The sequence below is a fragment of the Neomonachus schauinslandi genome, chromosome 7 (genome assembly GCF_002201575.2).
Source record: "Neomonachus schauinslandi chromosome 7, ASM220157v2, whole genome shotgun sequence".
Lineage (NCBI taxonomy): Eukaryota > Metazoa > Chordata > Mammalia > Carnivora > Phocidae > Neomonachus > Neomonachus schauinslandi.
Genome location: NC_058409.1, coordinates 86,638,127 through 86,660,352, shown reverse-complemented (window position 1 = coordinate 86,660,352; position 22,226 = coordinate 86,638,127). Strand labels below are relative to the sequence as shown.

The 22,226-nt window shown below is 55.7% G+C and overlaps 2 protein-coding genes across 2 annotated transcripts in view; one reads left to right on the top strand and one right to left on the bottom strand.

Moving 5' to 3' along the window:
- The window catches only part of UNC5A (unc-5 netrin receptor A), a 59,799-nt gene extending 52,635 nt beyond the window's left edge, over positions 1 to 7,164 (top strand). The window contains exons 7-15 of the mRNA XM_021698682.1: positions 842 to 1,030; positions 1,137 to 1,439; positions 4,176 to 4,263; positions 4,512 to 4,680; positions 4,823 to 5,056; positions 5,210 to 5,359; positions 5,440 to 5,604; positions 6,275 to 6,453; positions 6,693 to 7,164. Coding sequence (XP_021554357.1) covers positions 842 to 1,030; positions 1,137 to 1,439; positions 4,176 to 4,263; positions 4,512 to 4,680; positions 4,823 to 5,056; positions 5,210 to 5,359; positions 5,440 to 5,604; positions 6,275 to 6,453; positions 6,693 to 6,858 — 1,643 coding nt within the window. The 3' untranslated portion in view covers positions 6,859 to 7,164. The remainder of the gene's footprint in view (positions 1 to 841; positions 1,031 to 1,136; positions 1,440 to 4,175; positions 4,264 to 4,511; positions 4,681 to 4,822; positions 5,057 to 5,209; positions 5,360 to 5,439; positions 5,605 to 6,274; positions 6,454 to 6,692) is intronic.
- Positions 7,165 to 8,015: 851 nt separating this feature from the next.
- Positions 8,016 to 20,845, bottom strand: HK3 (hexokinase 3). The gene is made up of 18 exons (XM_021698695.1): positions 20,750 to 20,845; positions 17,764 to 17,926; positions 17,404 to 17,558; positions 17,198 to 17,317; positions 17,012 to 17,107; positions 16,043 to 16,142; positions 15,763 to 15,946; positions 15,149 to 15,304; positions 14,764 to 14,997; positions 14,118 to 14,413; positions 13,885 to 14,024; positions 13,686 to 13,805; positions 10,969 to 11,064; positions 10,681 to 10,780; positions 8,899 to 9,082; positions 8,652 to 8,807; positions 8,249 to 8,482; positions 8,016 to 8,160 (listed from the first exon to the last, which is right to left on the bottom strand). The coding sequence occupies exons 1-18, from the start codon at positions 20,843 to 20,845 to the stop codon at positions 8,016 to 8,018; spliced, it is 2,775 nt and encodes a 924-aa protein (XP_021554370.1).
- Positions 20,846 to 22,226: the final 1,381 nt, after the last annotated feature.

The window sequence follows — 22,226 nt, the reverse complement described above, 5'->3', positions numbered from 1 at the left end:
CCCCACCTCTCCTGAAACATGCATACATGTGAACCTTTCCCATGTACCCCAGGCTCCTGGATCCCGCTCCTCGCCTGCAGTTTCACTTCCACGCGGTCCCCCAAGTGCACACACAAGTCCTATGGGGACACCAGGCTTGTGAGGCCTGTTAATTACAAGGCCATAACTAACAATTAAAGATCTCTGTTGGATTTTTTTTTCTCTAGAACACACCCTCCCCCATTCTTTCAATTAAAAACCTAATTATCTGTGTCAATTCCTTTCTGATGGACATTTCTTCCATTATGCAGAGCCCTTCTAAAATCAATATAGCTTCCTCCAGGCAGTCAATCACCCCCTCCCCAGCCCGGCCTCAGGCCTGGGGAGGCAGACAAGGAGAAAAGCCCTGGCACCCCTGCTTCTGGCCCAGGGACGTGGCTAGGAATCAAATTAGCAGACACCCTCCCCCCAGGAAGCAGAGCCCCTACTTTGGGGATGCCAAGAGCTTCCGCCAGCCCTAGCTGCCCTGGGCCCCAGAAGAGTAGGTTCAGCCTATCAGCCCACTAGGGCTGTCTGGGGAAGTGTCTGTCTCCCTCCTCCTCCACCCTTCAGTAGCAGCAACCTCAGACTGAATGAGCAGTGAGAGATGTGATTTGCCCAGAGTGACACAGCAAGGTGGTGGCAGATGCAGGTTGGAGATGCACACATGCTGACTCCAGGCTCCCTGCAACCAGCATCTGCAGCCCCGCTAGTGCTGATGCCCAAGGAGTGAGCGCCTCCTCCTCCTGGGGTGTAGACCGCTGACCTCTCCTTCCCGGCCTCCTGCACCCTGCCCCTCCCAAGGCCGCACTCTTTCCCGCAGCTGCTTCCGGGCCCGAGGACGTGGCCCTGTACGTGGGCCTCATTGCTGTGGCTGTGTGCCTCCTGCTGCTGCTGCCCGTCCTCATCCTCGTTTACTGCCGCAAGAAGGAAGGGCTAGACTCAGACGTGGCCGACTCGTCCATCCTCACCTCAGGCTTCCAGCCCGTCAGCATCAAACCCAGCAAAGCAGGTGGGGTGCCCCGTCGCTCCCAGCATTCCTGCCGGGCCCCCACACCCAAGAGCTGCCCAGCAGGTCACCTCAGTGCCTCCCCCTGAGTCTCTCTTTACCCTTGCAGACAATCCCCATCTGCTCACCATCCAGCCAGACCTCAGCACCACCACCACCACCTGCCAGGGCAGTCTGTGTCCCCGGCAGGACGGGCCAAGCCCCAAGTTCCAGCTCGCCAATGGGCACCTGCTCAGCCCGCTGGGTGGTGGGCGCCACACGCTGCACCACAGCTCGCCCACCTCTGAGGCCGAGGACTTCGTCTCCCGCCTCTCTACCCAGAACTACTTCCGCTCCCTGCCCCGCGGCACCAGCAACATGACCTATGGGACCTTCAACTTCCTCGGGGGCCGGCTGATGATCCCTAATACAGGTGGGAAGGACCCCAGAGTGCCCCGGGGAGCTCTAAGAGGCAGAACTAGCCTTTGTGTCCCTCCTAGAGGAGGATGGGACAGCTCTGATGTTCTTCCCGGGCTGCTCAGCCTCACCCCAAGTGCTGAGCCAGACCAGCAAGGAAAGGGGAGAGAGTTTTGGAGAGAATCCAGTCATGGCTGGCAGTGGGGCCGGCCCTGAGGCCATGGCCAGAGTGTCTCCCTTCTGTTACCTAAGGACACAGGACTACGGTCCATTCATTTACACGGTCAGCCAGCCTGTGTGTGCCGGACTCTGTGTTGGGCCCTGGGCCCAGAGGAGGACAGGTGCCAGCCCCAAGGAGCCGGCAAACTAGTGGCGAGATGGCAGAGGACAAATGCCTGGCCAGGGGGCTGCTCCACCCACCACCTCACGGAAACCCTCTGACAGGGTCCGTGATAGGGAACCCACAGACCCTTTCCATAGTCAACTTTTGAGGAAGCACGGCAGCCTCTGATGCTCCCACCCTGAAAGTCTCTATTCCCTCAGCTCAGATGACCCTCATGCCCCTGAGTTTCTTACCCCTCTCCAGCTGCTCCTGGTGCCTGTGCCCGAACTGTAGGTGTTCCTCAGCGCTCCCTCCTGGCACCCTCTCGCAGAGCAATCTCGCCCACTCCGTGGCTTTAACCGCCATGTCTGTGCAGATCACTCCCACTCCTCCATCCCCAGCCACATTTCTCCCCGGCGACAGAATCATACACCCAGCTGCCTCCTGGGCAGCTCCATCTGGATGTCTCACAGCACCTCAGATTCCTGGTGCCTAAAACAGCACTGTCTCCCACCCTCCCCCAGAACCTCCTGCTTCCTGGCTTTCCCCACCTCAGGGACAACGGAGTCAAGTTACTCAAGCCAGAAACTGGAGGTCACCTTGGCCTCCTTCTCTTTTTCAGTTGCCCCCCTCACCTCCACAACAGCTTTAGTCAGGCACACACCAGTCCCCGTCATTCTTCCTCCGCAAATGCTCCTGGTTCTTCTCTTCCCCACTGCCTTTTCTGGCTCAGGCCACCATTCCTACCTCTCATCTGATTCAAGGCATCACAACTCCCAGTGAAGCCAGACTTAATCATGTCCCTCCCCTTCTTGAGCCCTTTTCCGGGCTCCCCAATGCCCCCCACACAGCCCACATGACAAGACCACAATGACCTGTCTGTCCCTTGCCGGCCAGCTGCCGTGGCCTCTACCCCCCATGCACTCTTTTCCTGCCCATGGCCGTCACGGTGGGCTCTCGGCGCTCCAAGCACACCATGCTGCCCTTTGCACACACGGGTCCCTCTGCCCCCATTCACTGACCCATCTGCTACTTCTCATTCAGGTCTTGGCCTGGCCGCTCTCCCTCTCTGTGCCTCATGTCCCCCTCACGGGGCTGCTTGGATGATTAGGTGAGATGGTCCGTGTCAAGCTCTTAGAAAGGGGCAGGCGCACAGTGGGCACTCAGAGACCATCAGCCTTTCGGGCCCCCTGGGGCAGGAGGGCTGCCGCCCGCTCCCCCCCCCCCCCCGCCGCTCTCCCCCAGCACCCTCTGCTACCATCCAGTTGTCTTTCTGCCCACCGGGCTGAGTGCCTCAGGAGAGCAGGGCCCCTGGTTTCTCCTCACTGCCCTGAGTGCTGGACATGAGCATCCACTGCAAGTATAGCTCCGCCACGGAGAGCGCTCACACACGGGTCTCTGCAGCCAGCCCCGGGAGGCAGCACCGAGCTGACGGTTCCGTCAGTATGCCGTCAGTGGCTTCCCTCTGCGGGCTTCGGTTTCGGGCCACTGGTGATATTCCCACCAGCCCACCTCAGAGTTCACTCTGGAGCATAAATGTAAGCTTTTGGACTTGGTGGGATAAAGTCATAGAATTCCTTCCCCTCCCCAGTCACGTGCCTCTGAGGTCCCTCCTGATGTAGGCGCCCCTGTCCTAAAAGAGCAGCAAGGTGGAGCAGGACCACTCCTTGCCGTCCCTAGAGGGGCTCTGCAGCCCCTGTCGCACTGCCTCTCCCTGGAACCACTCCTCACTGAGCAGTCACTTCTGATGCTGCCCTGCAAGACGCTGGGACAGAGCCGAATCCGCCAGACAAGAGGACATGTGTGCAATGGCTCCCAAACCAGAGAGGGCTACCAAAGCCAGCAAGGTTGTTAAAGGCCAGCCCTACTTGCAGGGGCCACTACCAAACGAGGAGCAAAGTCATGGTGGCCGAGAATGGCTATCCCCAAAGATGGCCAGGGCCGATGGGGAGGAGGAAAGCTTGAGCAGAGCAGGAGGGCAGGGCACCCCGGCAGAGGTGTGCTCAAGAGAGGGGCTGAGGAAGCTACTGGAAAGGCAGTTGGGGCCAGAGGTGAAGGGCCTTAAATGCCAGGCCAGGGGGCTGGACCTTATGCTGGAGGCAGGGAAGGTTTGAAGCAGGGAGTGCCCTGGCCCCACCCAGTGCCTTTTGGGTGATAGGTCAGGTAGGTACAGCATACCTGGCACCTTTTGTTCCAGAGTTTTCTATGCCGAGGCTAACTAGGCATGCTTCTCCCACGTGGGTTCCCTTAGCCTCTCTTGGGGTCACTAGTACTCCATTTCATGTGGGTAGATGGACAGCCTGGCAGTCCCTATGGCACCTCTGTCCCCTAGTCCAGGCTGGCACTGCTCAGTCCTCAGAGGGAGGCTCCTGGGTGTTTGGTGTCTTTGCAGCCCTGGTAAACCCCAGCCCTCCTCCCACTTTGTCACAGGGATCAGCCTCCTCATCCCCCCAGATGCCATACCCCGAGGAAAGATCTACGAGATCTACCTCACGCTGCACAAGCCAGAGGACGTGAGGTGTGGGCGCGGGCCCTGTTGCTGGGGCTGGGCGGGTCCTGCCCTCTGCCTTCAGTCACCATGACACCCCCTACCCATCCACTGTCAGACTTGGTCTGGCCTAGCCCTAAGGAGGGCAGGGAAGAACTGTCCATAAGCTGCACCCAGCCCTGAGGCCCCAACCCTCGGGTGCCACTGCCCTGCCCCAGCCGACTCCCAGGACAGCCCACTGACGCCTTTCCCTCCCCACCCATATTTCCCCACTTGAGGTTGCCCCTAGCCGGCTGTCAGACCCTGCTGAGTCCCATCGTTAGCTGCGGGCCCCCTGGAGTCCTGCTCACCCGGCCGGTCATCCTCGTCATGGACCACTGTGGGGAGCCCTGCCCGGAGAGCTGGAGCCTGCGCCTCAAAAAGCAGTCGTGTGAGGGCAGCTGGGAGGTGAGCAGGAACGGCCCTGAGCCCACCCACCTGAGCACAGAGGGCTTCCGAGTGGAGCCGGGGCTTCCCACCTGGCCCCGGAGCCACCCTGTCCCCAGGCTGGCCGCTCCTCAGAGCTGACCCATCAGGCCGTTGCCCGCAGGATGTGCTGCACCTGGGCGAGGAGGCCCCGTCCCACCTCTACTACTGCCAGCTGGAGGCCGGCGCCTGCTATGTCTTCACCGAGCAGCTGGGCCGCTTTGCCCTGGTGGGAGAAGCCCTCAGCGTGACCGCAACCAAGCGCCTCAAGCTGCTTCTGTTTGCCCCCATGGCCTGCACCTCCCTCGAGTACAACATCCGAGTCTACTGCCTACACGACACCCACGACGCACTCAAGGTACCGCTGCGCCCCCCCCCCGCCCCCGCCACAGGGAGGCCACACCACCACTGGCACTGAGGGCTGACCACCCCTTTCCTTCTGGGAGGGGGCGGCCATGGGGAAGGGTGCTGCAGGCCCCAGGCTCAGCTGCCCACCTGGGCTGCGCTGCAGGAGGTGGTACAGCTGGAGAAGCAGCTGGGGGGACAGCTGATCCAGGAGCCTCGAGTCCTGCACTTCAAGGACAGTTACCACAACCTGCGCTTGTCCATCCACGATGTGCCCAGCTCCCTGTGGAAGAGCAAGCTCCTCGTCAGTTACCAGGTGAGGGCGCTCAGGGTGCCTGGAGTGGGCACAGCCAAGGCCGGCACACCTGACGCAGCCTCTCTGGCCGCCCCCCTCAGGAGATCCCCTTTTATCATATCTGGAATGGCACGCAGCAGTACCTGCACTGCACCTTCACCTTGGAGCGCGTCAGCCCCAGCACCAGTGACCTGGCCTGCAAGGTGTGGGTGTGGCAGGTGGAAGGCGATGGGCAGAGCTTCAGTATCAACTTCAACATCACCAAGGTGGGCAGAAGGGCTCATCAGCACTGCAGAAATGTGCCTCCCCCCTACCCAACACACTCTGGGCCTATCCTGCCACCAAGCCCACCTCCTCCTAGAAACTGCTTAGCAGCTTCCTCCAAGTCTCCGGGGAAAGAGGTGCAGATGCAAACAAACAGATGCAGACAGATGCAATCGCAATCTGACTTGGGGTGGAGATTGAAGAGGATGTGGGAGCAGCAGGTGGGAGAGACAGAGCCTGGGGGCCCTGGGGTTTCTAGGAGGAGGAACTTTGCACAATGCCTCGAAGGCTGAGTAAGAGACAGACAGTAATGAGGGAAAGGGGGCTTCTGGCAGTGGGAACTGAGTGGGGAGGACAAAGAGGAGCACAATGAGTTCTGAGTGGTCAGTAGGGGCGACTTGGGGAGGGGTGATGGCGAGAGAGGAGGAGAATGAGGCTAGCCTGCTCCTCTGCTCACTGGCTGTGTGACTTTGGGCAGGTCACCATACCTCTGAGCCTTGAGACCTTCTAAGCTCTAGTGAACAGGGCTCTGGCATACCAGGGGTACCCAGGAAATAGTGCCCATGCTGCCCCCATGCTCTGAGGTGGTTTGGGTGCTCCTCCAGCAGGAGGTGGCAGTGGACCTGGGCCATAAAAGTACTAACAGGCACTTCCCCTCTCCCCCCCCCCCAGGACACAAGATTTGCTGAGCTGCTAGCTCTGGAGAGTGAAGGGGGGGTCCCAGCCCTAGTGGGCCCCAGTGCCTTCAAGATCCCCTTCCTCATTCGGCAGAAGATCATTACCAGCCTCGACCCGCCCTGTAGCCGGGGTGCCGACTGGCGGACTCTGGCCCAGAAACTCCACCTGGACAGGTGGGTGGGAGATGGGCAGGGAGGGGCTGCAAAGGCCTGCTGCAGTCCGTCCCAGTGGGGGAGGATGGGTGGGGTGGATAGGAAGCTCGATGGGGCTTGCACCCCACCCACCAGCAGCCAGGGTGTCCAGTGCACTTGGCCAAGGGGAGGTCCTGCCCTTGGGTGCGCTGAGAGGCAGAAGGGTGCAGCCTGGGGTGAGGCAGGGCTGCTGACTGGCTCCTGTCCCCTCCCTTCCACAGCCATCTCAGCTTCTTTGCCTCCAAGCCCAGCCCCACAGCCATGATCCTCAACCTGTGGGAGGCGCGGCACTTCCCCAATGGCAACCTCAGCCAGCTGGCTGCAGCAGTAGCCGGACTGGGCCAGCCAGACGCTGGCCTCTTCACGGTGTCAGAGGCAGAGTGCTGAGGCCGGCTAGGCCTACAACGCCTACACTCTCACCAGCTTTGGCACCCGCCAGGGACGGGCAGAAGCCAGATGGGGCCCTTCCCGCACACTCAGGGGGAGCTGTGTGGACAGGCCCCCTCCTGGCACACACTGTCCCTTGACACTGGCCCTTCAGACCCTGCCCACACTTCTGCCCCTCCGAGGCCTGCCTGGCCAGGCTGGCACTGCCACCTGCTCTGACCCTGCCCCAGCCTCTGGGGCCCTGGGTGGACAGTGCCTAGAGCCCAAGCCAGGCCCAGCCCATCTGTGTGTGTGTATGTGCGTGTGATGCTACCTCTCCTCCTGACCCTGGCCAGGAGGCCGCATGCACACGGGCATGCACGCACACGCTGGGCTCGGGACATGGCGCCCGGAGCTCCTGCCCGAGCTGGACCTTATGCAAACATTTCTGTGCCTGCCAGGTAGGGGCACATCTGAGGGGCCTGGCTGGACAAGGGGTGGCCCCTGGATTCAGGCACACGACCACCACACGGGCACGTGCCCATGCATGTCTCGTGTGCTCATCTCACAAACTCCCCCCCACACCCACCACACACACACACACACACACACACACACACATCTCATGCTGGACACCCGGAGGCCACTCACGTCTCTCACACCCAGTGTCAGTCCACATCTGCCTCTCACATGCTGCCCTTCTCCCCCCCACCCAGGGACACCCAACGGCTCCTCCCTGATCCTCCCCCTGCCCCCATCCTGGAGGAGCCCTGCCCAACAGGGCATGTGAATATGCAATGGGAGTCCCGGGCTGGACAATGGCAAGTGTGCGTGCCGTGGTGTGCCCGTTCCTGGGGCTGGCCGGTTCCCCCACGCGGGGCCTGTTGTGTGAAGCTCGTGCCCTGACTCTGTCTTAAGTGCATTCGCGCACTTACACTTGGCCTTATGTACACAGCCTTGCCCGGCCGCCGGGGCGCGTAGGGATTTTAGCGGACGTGAATGTAAATAAATTATATATATATATTGCTAACCTGAGTGCTACTTCTCTCTGGGAAAGCCAGAGGTCAAGGCTGGTGGCCACAGAAGGGCCACACTTGGGCTATTCTGGGAGTCGTGCGTGGCTGGGGACAGGTGGGGCCTGGGCTCTGGTTCAGCAAGGGTAGTTCCTGGAGACTTCTTCAAACATGGGCCATCTGGGCAAGGCGGCAGGCAACCGCAGTGACCAGGGCTGCACCTTTGCCGGACCCATCTTCCGACTGCAGGAAGGTGACCACACAGTGAGGGGCCAGCTCCCTCACTGTGGCTGCCACCAGGCCGGAGAAGCTGTGGGGAGGGGGTGCTGAGGTGAGCCCAGGCCAGCCAGATCCCACAGGGGCCATTCCTCCCTGCCCATCCCAGCACCCAGACTCACTGGGGATGCAGCTTGTAGAGGGTCCCATCCACCCCTACGGACACAGTCAGCTCTTCTAGGCCCCGGTTCTCACGGATCTTCTCCACCACAGCAGCCACACCCGCCCCGCAGAGCTGAGCAGCCCGCTGGGACACAGCCTGGCACACCTCCAGGACCATCAGGGCGTCATCTGAGGTCAGGGACAAACCCAGATCCTCCAGGATGGTTCGGACCTGCCTCAGAGCCAGGCTGTCACTGGGGACAGGAAGGAATAGAGCACAGAGAACCAGGGTCCTGCATTAGCTTTCCCACCCCATGAGCTCTCCATCCTCCGGAATGGGCCTCCCACCAACCAGCATTTTACCCAAAGTGAATAGATAGATTCTTTTGGGAGGTGGAAGGAGGCAATATAGGCCTTAGGCACCTTTCAATCTCAGAGAGAAACTTGGTCTTGAAGATGTCCCTGGTCTGAAGGCGCTGGGTCTGCTGGCCCCGGAAGAGAACTCCAAGGCTGGTCAAATGCAGGAGAATGTGGCGGACGATCTCCCCCAGGTACATGCCACTGATCATCTTCTCAAAGCTGCGTGAAAGCACAAAGATCAGGAGACCCTACCTGCTACCCTAACCAGTGCCAGCCACCACCAGCTGCCCCTGCCCAGCCCCACCCATACCTCTGCTTGCCAGGGTTGATGGATGCCTGGTCCACATTTGCATCAAAGCAGGTTCTAAGCAAGTCCAGAGAGCCATCATCCCCAAAGGCACCCCACTCCATATTGATGCACATGTGGCCTGAGTCGCCAGGCACGGCTGCCACATTCTGAAGCTCCTCCATGTAGCAGGCATTGGTGCCAGTTCCTGCAGAGGTAGAAATCATTCACTGACATAGATAAGTGCCCTTCCCAAACTGAGATGGCAAAATTTGGGCTCATTTCTTACCTCTCCATTTCCCCACACTCACAACCTGTCCTATGTCCTGGTCTGCCTTCCTTCCTGACACTCCTTCTGCAGACCCTGGCAGCATCAACCCATCTGGGCCTCCACTGCTTTCCCTACCAGCACCATCATCATTGTATCTTCCATGCTATGCCAGAGCACCCCTGGCAGATGTGTGAGAGCTCCCCCGCTGCCTGCAGTGGAGAGGCCCAAGCTCCCTGGACTAGCCTTCCAGATCTTTAGTCAAACTAGCAGGTTCTGGGCCAGGAGCTGGGGACATAGACAGGAATCAGACATGAGGAGCCCCACAGTGGCCAGGGAGTGGGCAATGAGCATCTAACTCTGATATTGCCTGTATGTACCCAAATAGAAGTGCAAAAAAGAGCATCATGGGAGCCTTGAGCACAGCTGAGTCTTCCCACCTAGAGGGTCAGGAAAAGCTACAGAGAGGAAATGATGTTTGGATTTGACTTTGAAGCCAGGAAGCACAGAAAGAAAGGCATTCTAGGCAGAAAGCACATTCTGGGTAAAGATATCCCCTTCCTCTCCCCAACACATGGTCAGCTCTAGGCAGATGGTCTCCTTGTCAGCCCCACCTGGATTTCCTCTGACTAGTTTATTCATAAAGCCATCTAGGCATACCTCTCCTGAGCACCTCCCCACTCTAGGCTCTATGTTCAAGAAGCTCCCAGTTTCAAAAGGAGGCTATCACTTACTTCCTGCCCTAGGAGACTGATGCCCAAAGGCCTATGGGAGTCCTCCTCCCCCACCTAGACACTCTTTTCAAGTCCCACTCCTGTTAGGACCACTTCCTTTCTGATCTTGACCTTGTCACCCTGTTATGTAGAGTCAGATTCAGCTCTCTCAGACTGCCATATGCTGTCCTGGGCCTAATCCCCACCAAATGGTGGGTTTTGAGAAGATAGGTATTTCCCCCATCTTTATGTATAGTCTTCCTGCCCCTTCATCCAGCCCCTATCTGGCCAGAGGAGAAACGCTTAATAAAGACTTCAGAACTTGGGCTACCTAAAGGACCCTCACAGCTCATTCTCTGTCCTCCACCACCAGCCTCTACCCAGTTCCAAGCACTGAGTGTGTACCATGGGCCAAGCACTGTGCTATGCTTTGTTTCCTCTCCTCTCACCCTCACCATCCTTGAGATAGGCATTACTACTATCTCTGTCTTAGAAGGAAACTGAGGCTCTGGTGATTTGGCCAAGGTCATACAGATGGAAGTGGCAGAGCTAGTATTTCCACCCAAATCTGTATGACTCCAAAGCTCAGATTCATTTAACAGAAGGGCAAACTGAGGCTCAGAAAGATTAAATGACTATGAATCAGTAGCTGAGCTGAGCAAAGTTCGGACACCCAGCCCAAATGAGTGTTGCAGGGCCTAGCTGAGTCAGGCGGGAATGGTGCCACATCCCCAAGGCCAGAGGAACGTCCAACCTGAGGAATCAACAGGAGGCAATGAATTAACATCAGGCAGTAGGAACACAAAAGAGCAGGGCCCTCCTCACCAACAATGAGGCCGACCTCGCAACGGGGATCCTCATAGCCACAGGACATCATGGTCCCCACCGTGTCATTGACAATGGCAACCACATTCAGCTCCACTGCCTACACACAAAAGGATGCTGCTAGTTGCTGGGCAACACGGTTGTCACGGCAACCAGTGCAGGACCCAGAGGTCTCTACTGCAGAGAGCCACCCACTCCACCCTCCCCCCAGGTCAGGAAGCAGGAGACCCTTTGCTCCCTTCAAGTCCTGCCACAGCCCCAAAGCACCCCTGAAGGCAGACTCCTCACCTGTCTTCGCCCGATGGCTTCCCGCAACAGACACACAATGTCTTGGCCCTCACAGTCTGATGCATTGAAACCCTTTGTCCAGTTTAGGAGGATGCCCTGGGGGGACAAAGGTGGGGCAGAAAGATGAAGTCCCCTTGGAATCTCACTCTCCCTCCCCAAAGCCTGTATCCCATCAGAAGCATATGATATCCCCCCTCAGCAAGCAGGATTCCATGCCTACTCTGCCACATGGTTGAGGGCCTTGCCCTCTGCCCCCTCCTAACTCCCTAGGAGCCTTCCAGTGTAAAGAAACCTATTAATAACCATCCAACCTGTGTCTTCTATTATTAGTGCCAGAATGCTCAGATGGTCTGAGAGTCTGGATGTTTTAAGACGGTTGCCCAGAAGGAATGGCCCTTCATAATTGGGTTAGGAATGAACAGAGCTGGTAAAATGAGTGCTGTGTATGAGAAGGGGGAGGACAGAGAAGGCTCAGAGGTCCAAATGACAGAAAATTCTGCTCTTTTAGAAAGAACTAGCAAGAGTCACTTGAGAGGAAGGAAACTGAGGAATTAGGGACAGAGCCGTGTCAATAGGAGATTCACTTGTGTGTTCCAGATATGAGTGAAGGACAAAAGGAAAAGCCAGAATCCAGAACACCTAGGCAGGATGGGAGGAGACAAGACAGATAAGCCTTTATTGTGAGAAACTGACCTTAAATTGTGAAGTTAGTGATGGGCTTGACAGTCTAGGACTATTTTTTCTAAGTATGCTTCCTCTGAGGGAGCGGGCAGGGGAAGTTATTCTCCTGCTGTTAGAAAATGACAGCTCTGCCCAAAGTAGGAGCCTGCAGAGCAGGTGTGAAAATCTTTGGGGGGGGCGCCTTGGTGGCTCAGTCAGTTAAGTGTCCAACTCTTGACTTCATCTCAGGTCATGATCTCAGGGTCGTGGGATCCCTGGTCTTGGCTCCATGCTCAGCGGGGAGTCTGCTTGAGAGTCTCTCTTTCCCTGTTCCTCTGCCCCTCCCCGCTGCACTCTCTCTAGAATAAATAAATCTTAAAAAAAAAAAAAGAGGAAAATCTTTGGGGCAGAAGATTTTAGAAATATGAACTGACGCTTCCCCCAACAATATTTCCTTTTATCCCTTTTCCTATGTAACCACAGCCAGAGTGCTCAATGCTCTTCATCTCAAACACAGAACCCAGAGAGTGCAAGGGCAATTGAGAAGGAGGGCTAATGTGGGGGAACCCAGATCATAAGTAGCAGCCATATTTCCCTGCTTCCAGACAAAAGAAAGACCCCTGGTCTGAGGAAGGGGAGCTGGGGGAACCTAAGAGCTAGGTTTTGGAGTTTCCTGAGAAAGGTGTCCTATGCCTCTACCTGGGCCATGCTCCTGTGGGAAGGTTAGAGACAGAAGAGATTTGAGTGATCTGACTAGCAGAGTAGGTCTCTGTCCTCCTTCCCCATGGAGGGGAAGGTGAGTTGTCAAGGGAGGTGTCAAGAACCAAGAGAGTAAGCAGAGTCCACACAGCTGGGGCCTGGACATCTCCTGGCTTCCCTGAGTGTCTGCCCATACACAGCAAAGGATGCTGTGCAGCTGAAAGGGGCCCCCTGCCTGGGGAAAGAGGTCCCCAAATTGATTAAGTTATCACACACCCCCAAAAGAACATGGGCTCAACACAGAAATTAAGCTCAGTTCTAGAAAATGAATAGGACCGCGTTTCTTCTTGCACACCTGATTTTGCATACTGAGTCCCACCTGCTTCTCACACCTTACAAGGAATAATCAAATGGTGCCGGCATGCTTAGTCTAGAGTGGAGCAGACCAGCAGAGAGACACTGCTGAATGCTTGATTCCAAAGGGCCACTGTGTAAAAGAAAGCCAAGTACAGAAGCATGTGTCTGAGAGAGGTCAGAGCTGGAGCAGAGCTGAAAACTGCACAAACGCTGGGTGGAGTAGAGAAGGCAGAGCTTTTCAGGAAGAGCATAGTGGACAACTTGAGGGGCAGCAAGCTCCTCCTCATAAGAGGCTTTTTGGCAGAAGTTGGGGGTGTTGAGGAGGAGACTCCTGGGAGCTTGGACCAGAGTATGGGAGGAGCTGTCTCCGTGACAGGCCTCAGGTGTGTGCACTGTCGAAGGCTATGCAGAGGTATATGCTTAGGGGGTGCTGCGTCTAGATCTGTGCCTGCTGCTCTGCCTTTCCAGTCAGGCACCCAACACCAAGCCAGGCCTGAGAGGGACACAGCAAGTTCGGGAAGCTGACATAGGGCAAAGAAACTGGGCAACCGTAAGCCCTTTTGAGAAATAGGGACTAATGCTGTTCCCCGCAGGTCCCCTAGATCAGTACGCCAGGGCTTCATGGTGTACTATGAAGTGGACAGTCAATGTGTTCCTTCATCAGCCATGATCTGGGCCTACACTGCTCCCAAGTGCCCAGACCTAACCTGGCTCCACTTTCCTGCCCATTGGCAGCCCTCAGGGGAATCCATAATCTTTTCCATCCCAGCCCTCTTTACAGCCCTGGATTCCAGGCCACTTTACCACACCCCTTCCACCTGCACACACCACGTCCAGTGAAACCAAGGCTAGGTGCTGGCTCAGCCCAGCAGTGCTTCTGCCCACCCCCATCCCCGGCCCAGGATACTTGAAGCCCTCTCCCCAGCCTCCTGCCCATTCCCTGAAGGGTATGAGGGTGGAAAGCCCGTGGGGATGGTTTCTCCTGGCCCTCCCTCCCTCACCTGGTCGAGGCCAAGCTGCCTACATGGGAAGGAGAAGGTGAAACCCAGCGGGAGGCTCTGCCCACTCAGGCCCTGCTTCTGCTGGAAGTCCACAATGCAGTCCACGATGTGGTCGAAGAGCTGAGGTGTAGGGCAAGTCAGGGGGTGGCCCATCCCTGGTCCTTCCCCGCCCCTGACATCAGGTCCAAGCTCTGGGTACCTGCTGCCCAGAGCCTTGGGCCACATACTCCGGGATGGAGTAGACCTGGCTGGTGATCTTCACACCTCCTGCTGTCACACGCACCAAGAGGACCCGGAAGTTGGTGCCCCCCAGGTCCAGGGCCAGGAAGTCCCCGCGCTCTGTGGGACAGAGATCCTCAGTGTCAGGACAAAGCACATTCTGTGACCTCCAGGAACCCATATCACAGCCCCACGCTCAGGCCGGGTCCTCACCAGTGCCATCAGGTGTGGCCCGGACATAAGTGGGCAGCATGCGAAGGGATGAGGCCTCCCCTCGGAGCCCCTTGACCATGGCCTCCCGCATCTGTGCCCGCACCGCTGCCAGCTGCTCATGGTCCAGCCGGAAAGGCGCCAGGGTCTCTTCCAGCAGGCGGCGGTGAGCAGCCAGGCGGGCAGCCACAGCCGTCACCATTGCCACTCCCCGGCCACCCCCATCCACAGAGGGAATGAAGGAGACATCACATTCGGGGGCCAGGAGCATCACTGTCTCCTGCAGGATGCTGAGGAAACTACACAGACACAAGGCAGGCATACCTGGCTTGAACCTGAGCCTGAACCCCAGGGCTTGCTGAAGCCCTGGGCCCCATCACTTCAAATCCCTTCACTTCTAAATCCAGCTGTACACCAACCTTATGCCCAGTGCCCCCAGAGTCCCCCTGCCTTACACACCCAAAGAGAAGCATCTTTTCTCTCTTCTGACTTCTGGCCTCCCTTAGTCCCCATCTGACCTTACCCTGCTTGGGTGCCACTCTTGGCCACTGCCTTGCACACATGGTACCAGAGTGCCCTCTGGGTCTTTATGGAAAACCCACATGTTCCATACTACCTGCCCACATGGGACTATGTGTATCTCCAGTACCTGGGGTATCGCTCGAACACTCGGCCTCCGGTGGCCACAGCGATCTGAAGCACCTGCTGCTCCCGGCTGTGCTGGAGGTGGGCAAGAACAGCCGCCAGGGCGGCAGCACAGAGCCGGGCAGCCCGAGTGAACACAGCTGCACACACGTACTGCACCAGCTCAGCGTCCGAGGCCCCCATGCTCAGGCCCATGTCCCGCAGGATAGCATGCACACGGGCTGCCCCAGCCAACGGGCTGGAGGAACACAGGGTACTGCTTTGGGACTCAAGTAGCCCCAAAGCTCCCTGCCCTCCCCCAGCCCCATGGCTATCCGGGGGACAGAGCAACCTCCCCTCTCCCAAGCCAAGAAGCCCCTTGTTTAAGCCCACGGGCTTTCTCTACTTACTCCTTCATCTCAGCCACATGCTCCAGGAGGATGCTGCCACGGCTCAGCAGGGCAGGGGAGGTGCAGCCACCAAAGAGGACCCCTCGCTGGGCCAGGTGAGCCAACACAAGCCTCACCAGCTCACCCAGGTACAAGCCCCCAATCATCTTCTCAAACCTACAGGTAAGAAGGGTGGCTGGACAGAGCTTTCCTTAAGCCCTTAGCCCACCTGGCCCCACCTCCAAGGGCCCCAAAAGAAGGATCATTTTCTTTGGGGTTCCCCAGACCGGAGGTTCCAGAAGCAATGGCTTCCCAGGAGATAGATGGGTGTTTATCCAGACCCTGCTGCCCCCTCTGGCTTAGGTTAGGTTCAGAGGGGCTCCTGGAGGACAGGGAATACTTTGCTACCCCTAATCCCCAATACCTGTCAGGAATAAGAGAGGGCTATGGGTGGAAAATTCTGGGTTCTAGAATCTTGAGCCCTTCCTTCTTTGAGCCTGGCCAGGGCCCCCCAAGATGCAACCTGGAAACCCTATGAGCAAGCAGTAGGGAGGGGCCTAAGGGCCTGAGTTCAGGGACAGCAGCAAGGAAGGGAGTAGAAGAGTGATAGGCCATAGAGCAGAAGGTCAGGCCACCTCTGGGCACCAGGATTCAGGGACTCTCTGTCCAAGGCATGGTCAAAGGTGGTCAGCACTGGTCCCAGGACCCCATCATCACTGAAGGAGCCCCACTCAACGCTGATGCAGACGCGGCCCCGGTCCTCATCCAGCACTGCCACATGCCTTGCCTCCTCCATGTAACATGCATTGGTGCCAGTGTCTGGCAGGGATGAATCCATCAGGACCTGCCCATCAGGACCTGCCCATCAGGTAGCTGTAACCCCCCACCCATCATCACAAATGACCCATGGCTCACCTACAACAAGCCCGACCTCACACGGCCCAACCCCTGGCTCGCAGCCCATCATGGTGCCCACTGTGTCATTCACCACGGCAACCACATCGATGCTGTAGGCCTGGACAATGGAGAGGGCAGAGGTCATGGCTGACCTAAGTGGGCAGTGTGGGGGATGGGCAAGGCTGGGCCTTGGCTTTGATGGAGGGGCCCTGGCTTTGATGGAGGTGCTCAGAGTCCATGAAACACAATGTGTGTTCATGCCCACACATATACTCTAGGTCCTCCCCCACTGTAGAGAATTTTCCTCCCATCCCACACTCCCCCTTGTCTCTTCCACCCCCTACTCAGGCCCTGGGGCTCTCAAAGGCTCCCAAACTCAGTCATCAACTCCAGAACACCAGTGCTTCCCACAGGACCAAGATGATTGTGAGCAAGCACGACACCTTGAAGACTGCACTGTAGGTACCTGGCTTTCTAAGCCCTGACTTCCATCCACTAGCATCACTGCCGTTAGTCCAGATGGATCCAGATCCACCTTTCTTTGGCATCCAAGTGTTTGCATATACCTTTCTCTGAAAACAGACCTTCCCCCCCAGCCCCAGCTTATGCCCTGGCAAACTCCTCCTTCAAGCCCCTGCCCAAGCCCTGGTGTGCCCTTCCCAGTGCTACCAGAGTCACTGGAACCACCTCCTTGACAGGGACAATCCTTTGTTGGAATGCTTTCCCACTAGACTGTGAGGTCTTTGAAGACAGGGTCAAGTCTTTTCATCTTTGTTTTGCCCTATGATCCTGAAAATTTATTTGACCTTTCTTAGCCTCAGTCTCCTTACATATGAAATGGGAATGGTAGCAACATTTACCCCAGGGTTAAACTGGATAAAGGATATACATAGAAAAGGAAAGCAGGCCTTCCCAGAAGCACAGGCCCAGCCACACAGGCAGCCCTCCCATTGCCCCTGCCTCCACTCACCCCCTGCCTCCACTCACCCCCTGCCTCTTGATGGCATCTCGCAGCAACTGGACCACATCGTGGCCTTCCACACCACTGCACCTAAAACCTTTGGTCCAGGAAATAAGGGTGCTCTGGGGGCAGAAAAGTTGGGTCATTCCTCCAACAGCCTTCATGGGGCTGCAACTCCTCCACCTACTGTCCCCATGCCCACTTTGCCTCACCCTGTCCAGGCCCGTCTGGTGACAAGGGAAGGAGAAGCTGAACCCAAGCTGCAGACCCTCTTTGTCCACGGGGAGTGCATCCAGGAACTCAGACAGACAGTGGGCAGCAAAGTCAAAGAGCTGTGGGACAAGTTGGGGGCTCAGCTCTGCCCACCAGAGCCCCAGCCACCCAGCCAGTGCACAGAGACTCGGCAGTGAGCTCTTACCTGCTGACCGGGACCCAGCATCACCTCTGGGGGGATCACAAACTCCTGGCTCCGAGGCTCCATCCTATGTCCCTCAGTACCCAACAGGGTCACCCACAGAACACGCAGTGAGGCCCCTGTGGCCCCCAGCTCCAGCACCACAAAATCCCCTTGCTCTGGGGCAAACAGGACACAGAAAAGCATGCAGCTGGCGAGACCAAGCCCTCTGCCTCCCAGAAATACCCCCAAGGACAGCAAAGTCTCATTAAGGGAGCTCAGAGTTGGGAACCTTATTGGGAAGAGGGATAAGGAACTTCTCCCTCCCCCAGATCAGAATTCTCTCCCCAGGCCTAGGCACCCATTTTGGTCTATGCCACCCACCAGTGCCATGTGGGGTGGACCCCACATATGTGGGCAGCATCTGGACAGCAGAGGCAGGGCTGGCCTGTCCCCCCAGTGCCTGCTCCATAGAGCCCAGGAGGCTGGCTTGGATCTGCCGCAGCTGTGTCTCCGTCACCTTGAATTGCTGTAGACACTCCAACACCTGGGGAGAAACAGGCTAATATCTGGGCAGGAGCCCCATTGCCTACCCAAGTTCTCTGACTCCAACCAGGACTGCCCCGCCCAGCTTGCTCCTCCCTTTACCAGTCCAGACCAGCACCTCCCTTAGCTTTCCCAGGGGCTGACTAGAGCCCTGCCTAAGCCCTCTCTGAGCCTTGCTGGTCTCCCCAGCACCTACCCAGCCCCACTCCTCACCTCTTCACACCTATGTTCTCTTGCTGCCCACAGCCCATAGTTAGTTCCTGCCATCTCAGAAGGCTCCTTCCTGGAGGGGAGACCCACCCACCTCCTCCTCCTGCTCCATTCTCTGGCAGTTCCTTCTCAGATCCCTATGTCCCCTGCCCCTTCCATTTCTTGGAATTCAGGGTTTAGTGAGGCCTCTCCTGTCATACCACTGATTCACTCTGTCTCCTCAGTACCCAGAGGTGAGCTGCTTAGTGAGTTGTCTTTCCCTGAATGAGCAAACAAATGAACAAATGTGGGAATGAATTTCACGTTCAGGTGCTTCCCTCTTCCAATCCACTTGGTTCTGGAGCCTAAGTAAGCTCAGCTCAGAAGAACTTGGAGGCCACACTGTGGAGGACAGTCCTGCCATCAGTCAGCCATCCTTCCCACAGACATTGATTGAGCGCCTACTAGGGGCCCAACACTATTCCAAGCACTGTATGTTGCATAACCAGCTGAGTTCTGTTCCTGTGGAGCACAGATTTCAGCACAGAGGCAGAATATAAGCAAATAAACATATAATATGGTTCTGGTAGTAACAGTACCTTTTTTTCTTTTTTTTTTTAAGGCTGGAATAGAAGTTTGAGAGTGACCAGGGGAGGAAAATGTATTTTTGGATATTGGTCTAGAAAGTTCTCCCTGAGGAAGTGACCTAAATAAAGGAAGGGAACAAGCCATTTGAAGATCTGGGGAAGAGGATAAAGGGATTTTCCTCAGAGTGAGGGGATGGATTTGGGGGTAGCCTGGGCCAGGGGTGAATCAGAGCGATAGGACAGGTAGGCAGGCAGAAAGCAGAGGATGGCACACCCAAGGTTCTTCTCCACCAGTAGCCCATTGTGGGGGAGCTAAGAGGAGCCCCAGTACTCCACCTCTATATGGAAACCTCCCACAGATGACCCTCTGGCCTGTCCTTCAAAGAGATGGCAGCAGCCTCCCTGGGTTTGCTGGAGTCCCAACCTGTGACTCTAATTTTCCTGGCCTTAGCCTTTCCCAGGTCCTCACCGCCTGTCCCACAGGAATTCCATTCCTATGACCCACTACCCCACACTGGACCCATATCTGTAAAGTAACCAACCAGGTATCTGAATAAGGAGGCAGGGGGAGCCAGGTAGGAGAGGCTGTTCAGTGAGGGAGATGGGGGTGACTCAGTTCCACCTCTGCTTTAGGAAGAGAATGGAAAACAGATCCCTGAGGAGGCAAATGATCCTAACTGGAGTGCCAGATGTTCAGTTCCATGTTTACACTACAGGAGATGCTTCTAGCAGCCATGCACACTAGGAAGGGTTATTCCTATGTTATGCTACAAATGGGGAAACTGAGGCTCAGAGAGGAACAATCATCTGCATAACCCAAGCAGCTATTAAGGGACAGAGTGGGATTTGAACCCAGATCTGACTAAAGAAGTGTTTCCACATGAATGTGAAGTCTTATAAAAACTAGCAATTTCACCTGAAAAGAACCCAAAGCTGATGAAGGTTGCAGTGAAGAAACCCCATAGGATAAGAAAACTTACATCTGAGTCCTTGCCCTGACACTTTTCCTGGCTGTGTGGCCTTGGAATAGGGCCGAGAAAATAATAATACTCAGAAGGCCCTTAAGTCCCCAGGGGCCATGTCATTTCTCATTTCTGTGGCCCAGCCATGAGTTGCATACAAAGGAAATGTTTACAGCAGGGTCTGGGGAAGAGACTGGACAAGGGTGAAGTGGGAGCATGAAAAGCAGTGAGGGGTGATGCTCCCCACAGTTTGCACAATAAGTGAGGTCCAGCAGATGTCAGAACAAGCTGGACAACTAAAGAAACTGCAGGGAACAATTCAAGAACCCTTTCATGCATGCCTCCTCTGTACGGGTCCTTTATCACCATTAGCTCACTTAATCCTCCAGGGGGTAGAAGGATTAGACTTTATTTTCTTCTATTTTACTGATGAGGAAACAGACTAGGAGATATGAAATGACTTACACAAGTGTTTCCTGCTTAATGGTGTGATATGCAAGCGTTTCTAAATCTTGGTCAAGATGACAGAAAAGAGAAACTCAGTCTGAGCTAACCTGAGGCATACAGACAATGCTGAAGAATAACCTCCAAGTTGAGTTCAGCACTGAAATCATCTCTGTGTGCCTGTTGCAGTGGCCATGTTGAAGGGAGGGAGATGTGCAGGAGTAACTAGAGAAATAGGGGAAGGAAGTGCCGTAAGAATATAGTCTTCTACCAGAAAACCCCAAGAGGGTCCTTTCTAGACTATGTCAACCCATTCAGGGCAGGGACAGCACCTGTGTGGCAAGGTGGCAAAAGTAATACCTTTGGTACTGAAATACCTCAGCTCAAGCTCCTGTCATGAATTAAAACTCAAATCGGTTCACCTCTCTAAGACCCCTCTTCCTCAGCTGTAAATGAGAAGATAATCCCCACCTTGCTGTTGTGTGGAGCCACAAAGGAGATAGTTACTAGATCAGATCTGAAAGGTTGATAAACTAGAAAGGGCTGCATGGCTGTGAGCCCATGGCCCCATGGCATCTTCAACTGATCCTGCTCTTGATAGCCTTGAATAGGCATGAGTCAGAAACCCAGTGCTGAACTTACCAGCTCAGAGCTGTCTGAGGGGCAGGGCAAGCCCTCCTGGGAACAGCCAGGAGCTCCTTCCCTTTGCCGCAACCTTACTGACCCAATAGAGTCCATGTGGTTCCACAATGGAGGGTGGCCACCTATAGGAGAAAAGGGACAGCCCAGGTGAACCACATAGTCTCAGGCCTTCAGAGGCTGTGGCCCTTAACTTTCGTCCTTCAGAAGAGGACCAGGAAGAAAGCTGTACGCAGAGCTCAGAACCTCTGACCATCAATGATCCTTTAGTAATCAAGCAGAAGGCCCCTGTTTTCCAGAAGCACATATATTAACAGAGCACTGGGAAGGCTGATTTCTAATCCCAATGCCATTTATTCATTCTGTCATTCATTTACATTTACCAGTTCCTGATGCCTACTGTGCCAGATGTTGGAGTACAAAGCAGATATCGGCCTTGTCCTGAGGGATCTCACAGCCTTACCAACAATCGCAGTATGGTTGACACGGGCAGTAACAGAGATGGACGTGCTACTGTGCTTGGGAGTTCAGTGATGTTCTAGAGGTTTGGAACAAAGGGTTCGAGGTAATAAGGAGCCAAAGACCTGCTGGAGAAGCAGGCAGGCTGGACTATGGATGGTCTTTATGCCAAGCTAAGGTGTACAAATTTCATCCTGAAGGGAGAAGTGGACAGGGATGGATCTGCACTTCAGAAAGGGGTTCCACCTGTGGCATAACTTCGGGCAGGTCATTTATGACTTCTTTGAATTTTAGTTTCTTCATCTGGGAGGAAATATCTACTTTCACAAGGTTATTGTAAGAATTAAATAAGACTTGAAAAATGCTTTGGGAAATTTAATGTGCATCATGAGATATCAGCTCATGGGTGGGTTTTGCAAGGTATCGTGATGCAGAATGGAAAGAGCCTTGTTCTCAGAGTCAAGGACCCAGCTGTCCACAAAGGAGCTAGCACCAGGTCTCCAATCTGGAGGCCTAATTTTCTTAATCTGCCAAATGGGGACCAACATATGTCAAAGAGCTGTGTGGGGCAAATGAAATGACAGCAAAAGAACCTTGTGCAGAGTGTGCTTTCAGATTTATTTAGCTGAATCTGAATTGAACCTCAATTTCCTCCTCTATAACAGAACAAAAATTCAGTACTTGTGAGGATTAAAGGAATTAATGGTTCTGACAGTCCTTTGCACACTGTAGAAATGTCTGGTATTTTGCTAATTCAAGCTAGAGGTGGTATTGCTGTTCCAAGAAGTTCCCAAGGGTGCCTTCAGTGATTCAGGTGCTTTTCAGGGGTAAAGGAAAAAGGAAATGCAGTGAAGGCCCCCAAATGGGCAGAAGGCATTTGTCCACTCAATCAGTCTACCTCTCTTCCTGTAACAGCAAGACTTTAGGGAAGATACTTTTCCATCCCTGCAACTACTCCCCACCTTCCACTCCCATCATGCCCATGAATTTGCCCTCCTCATGGTCACCTATGAGCTGCTGA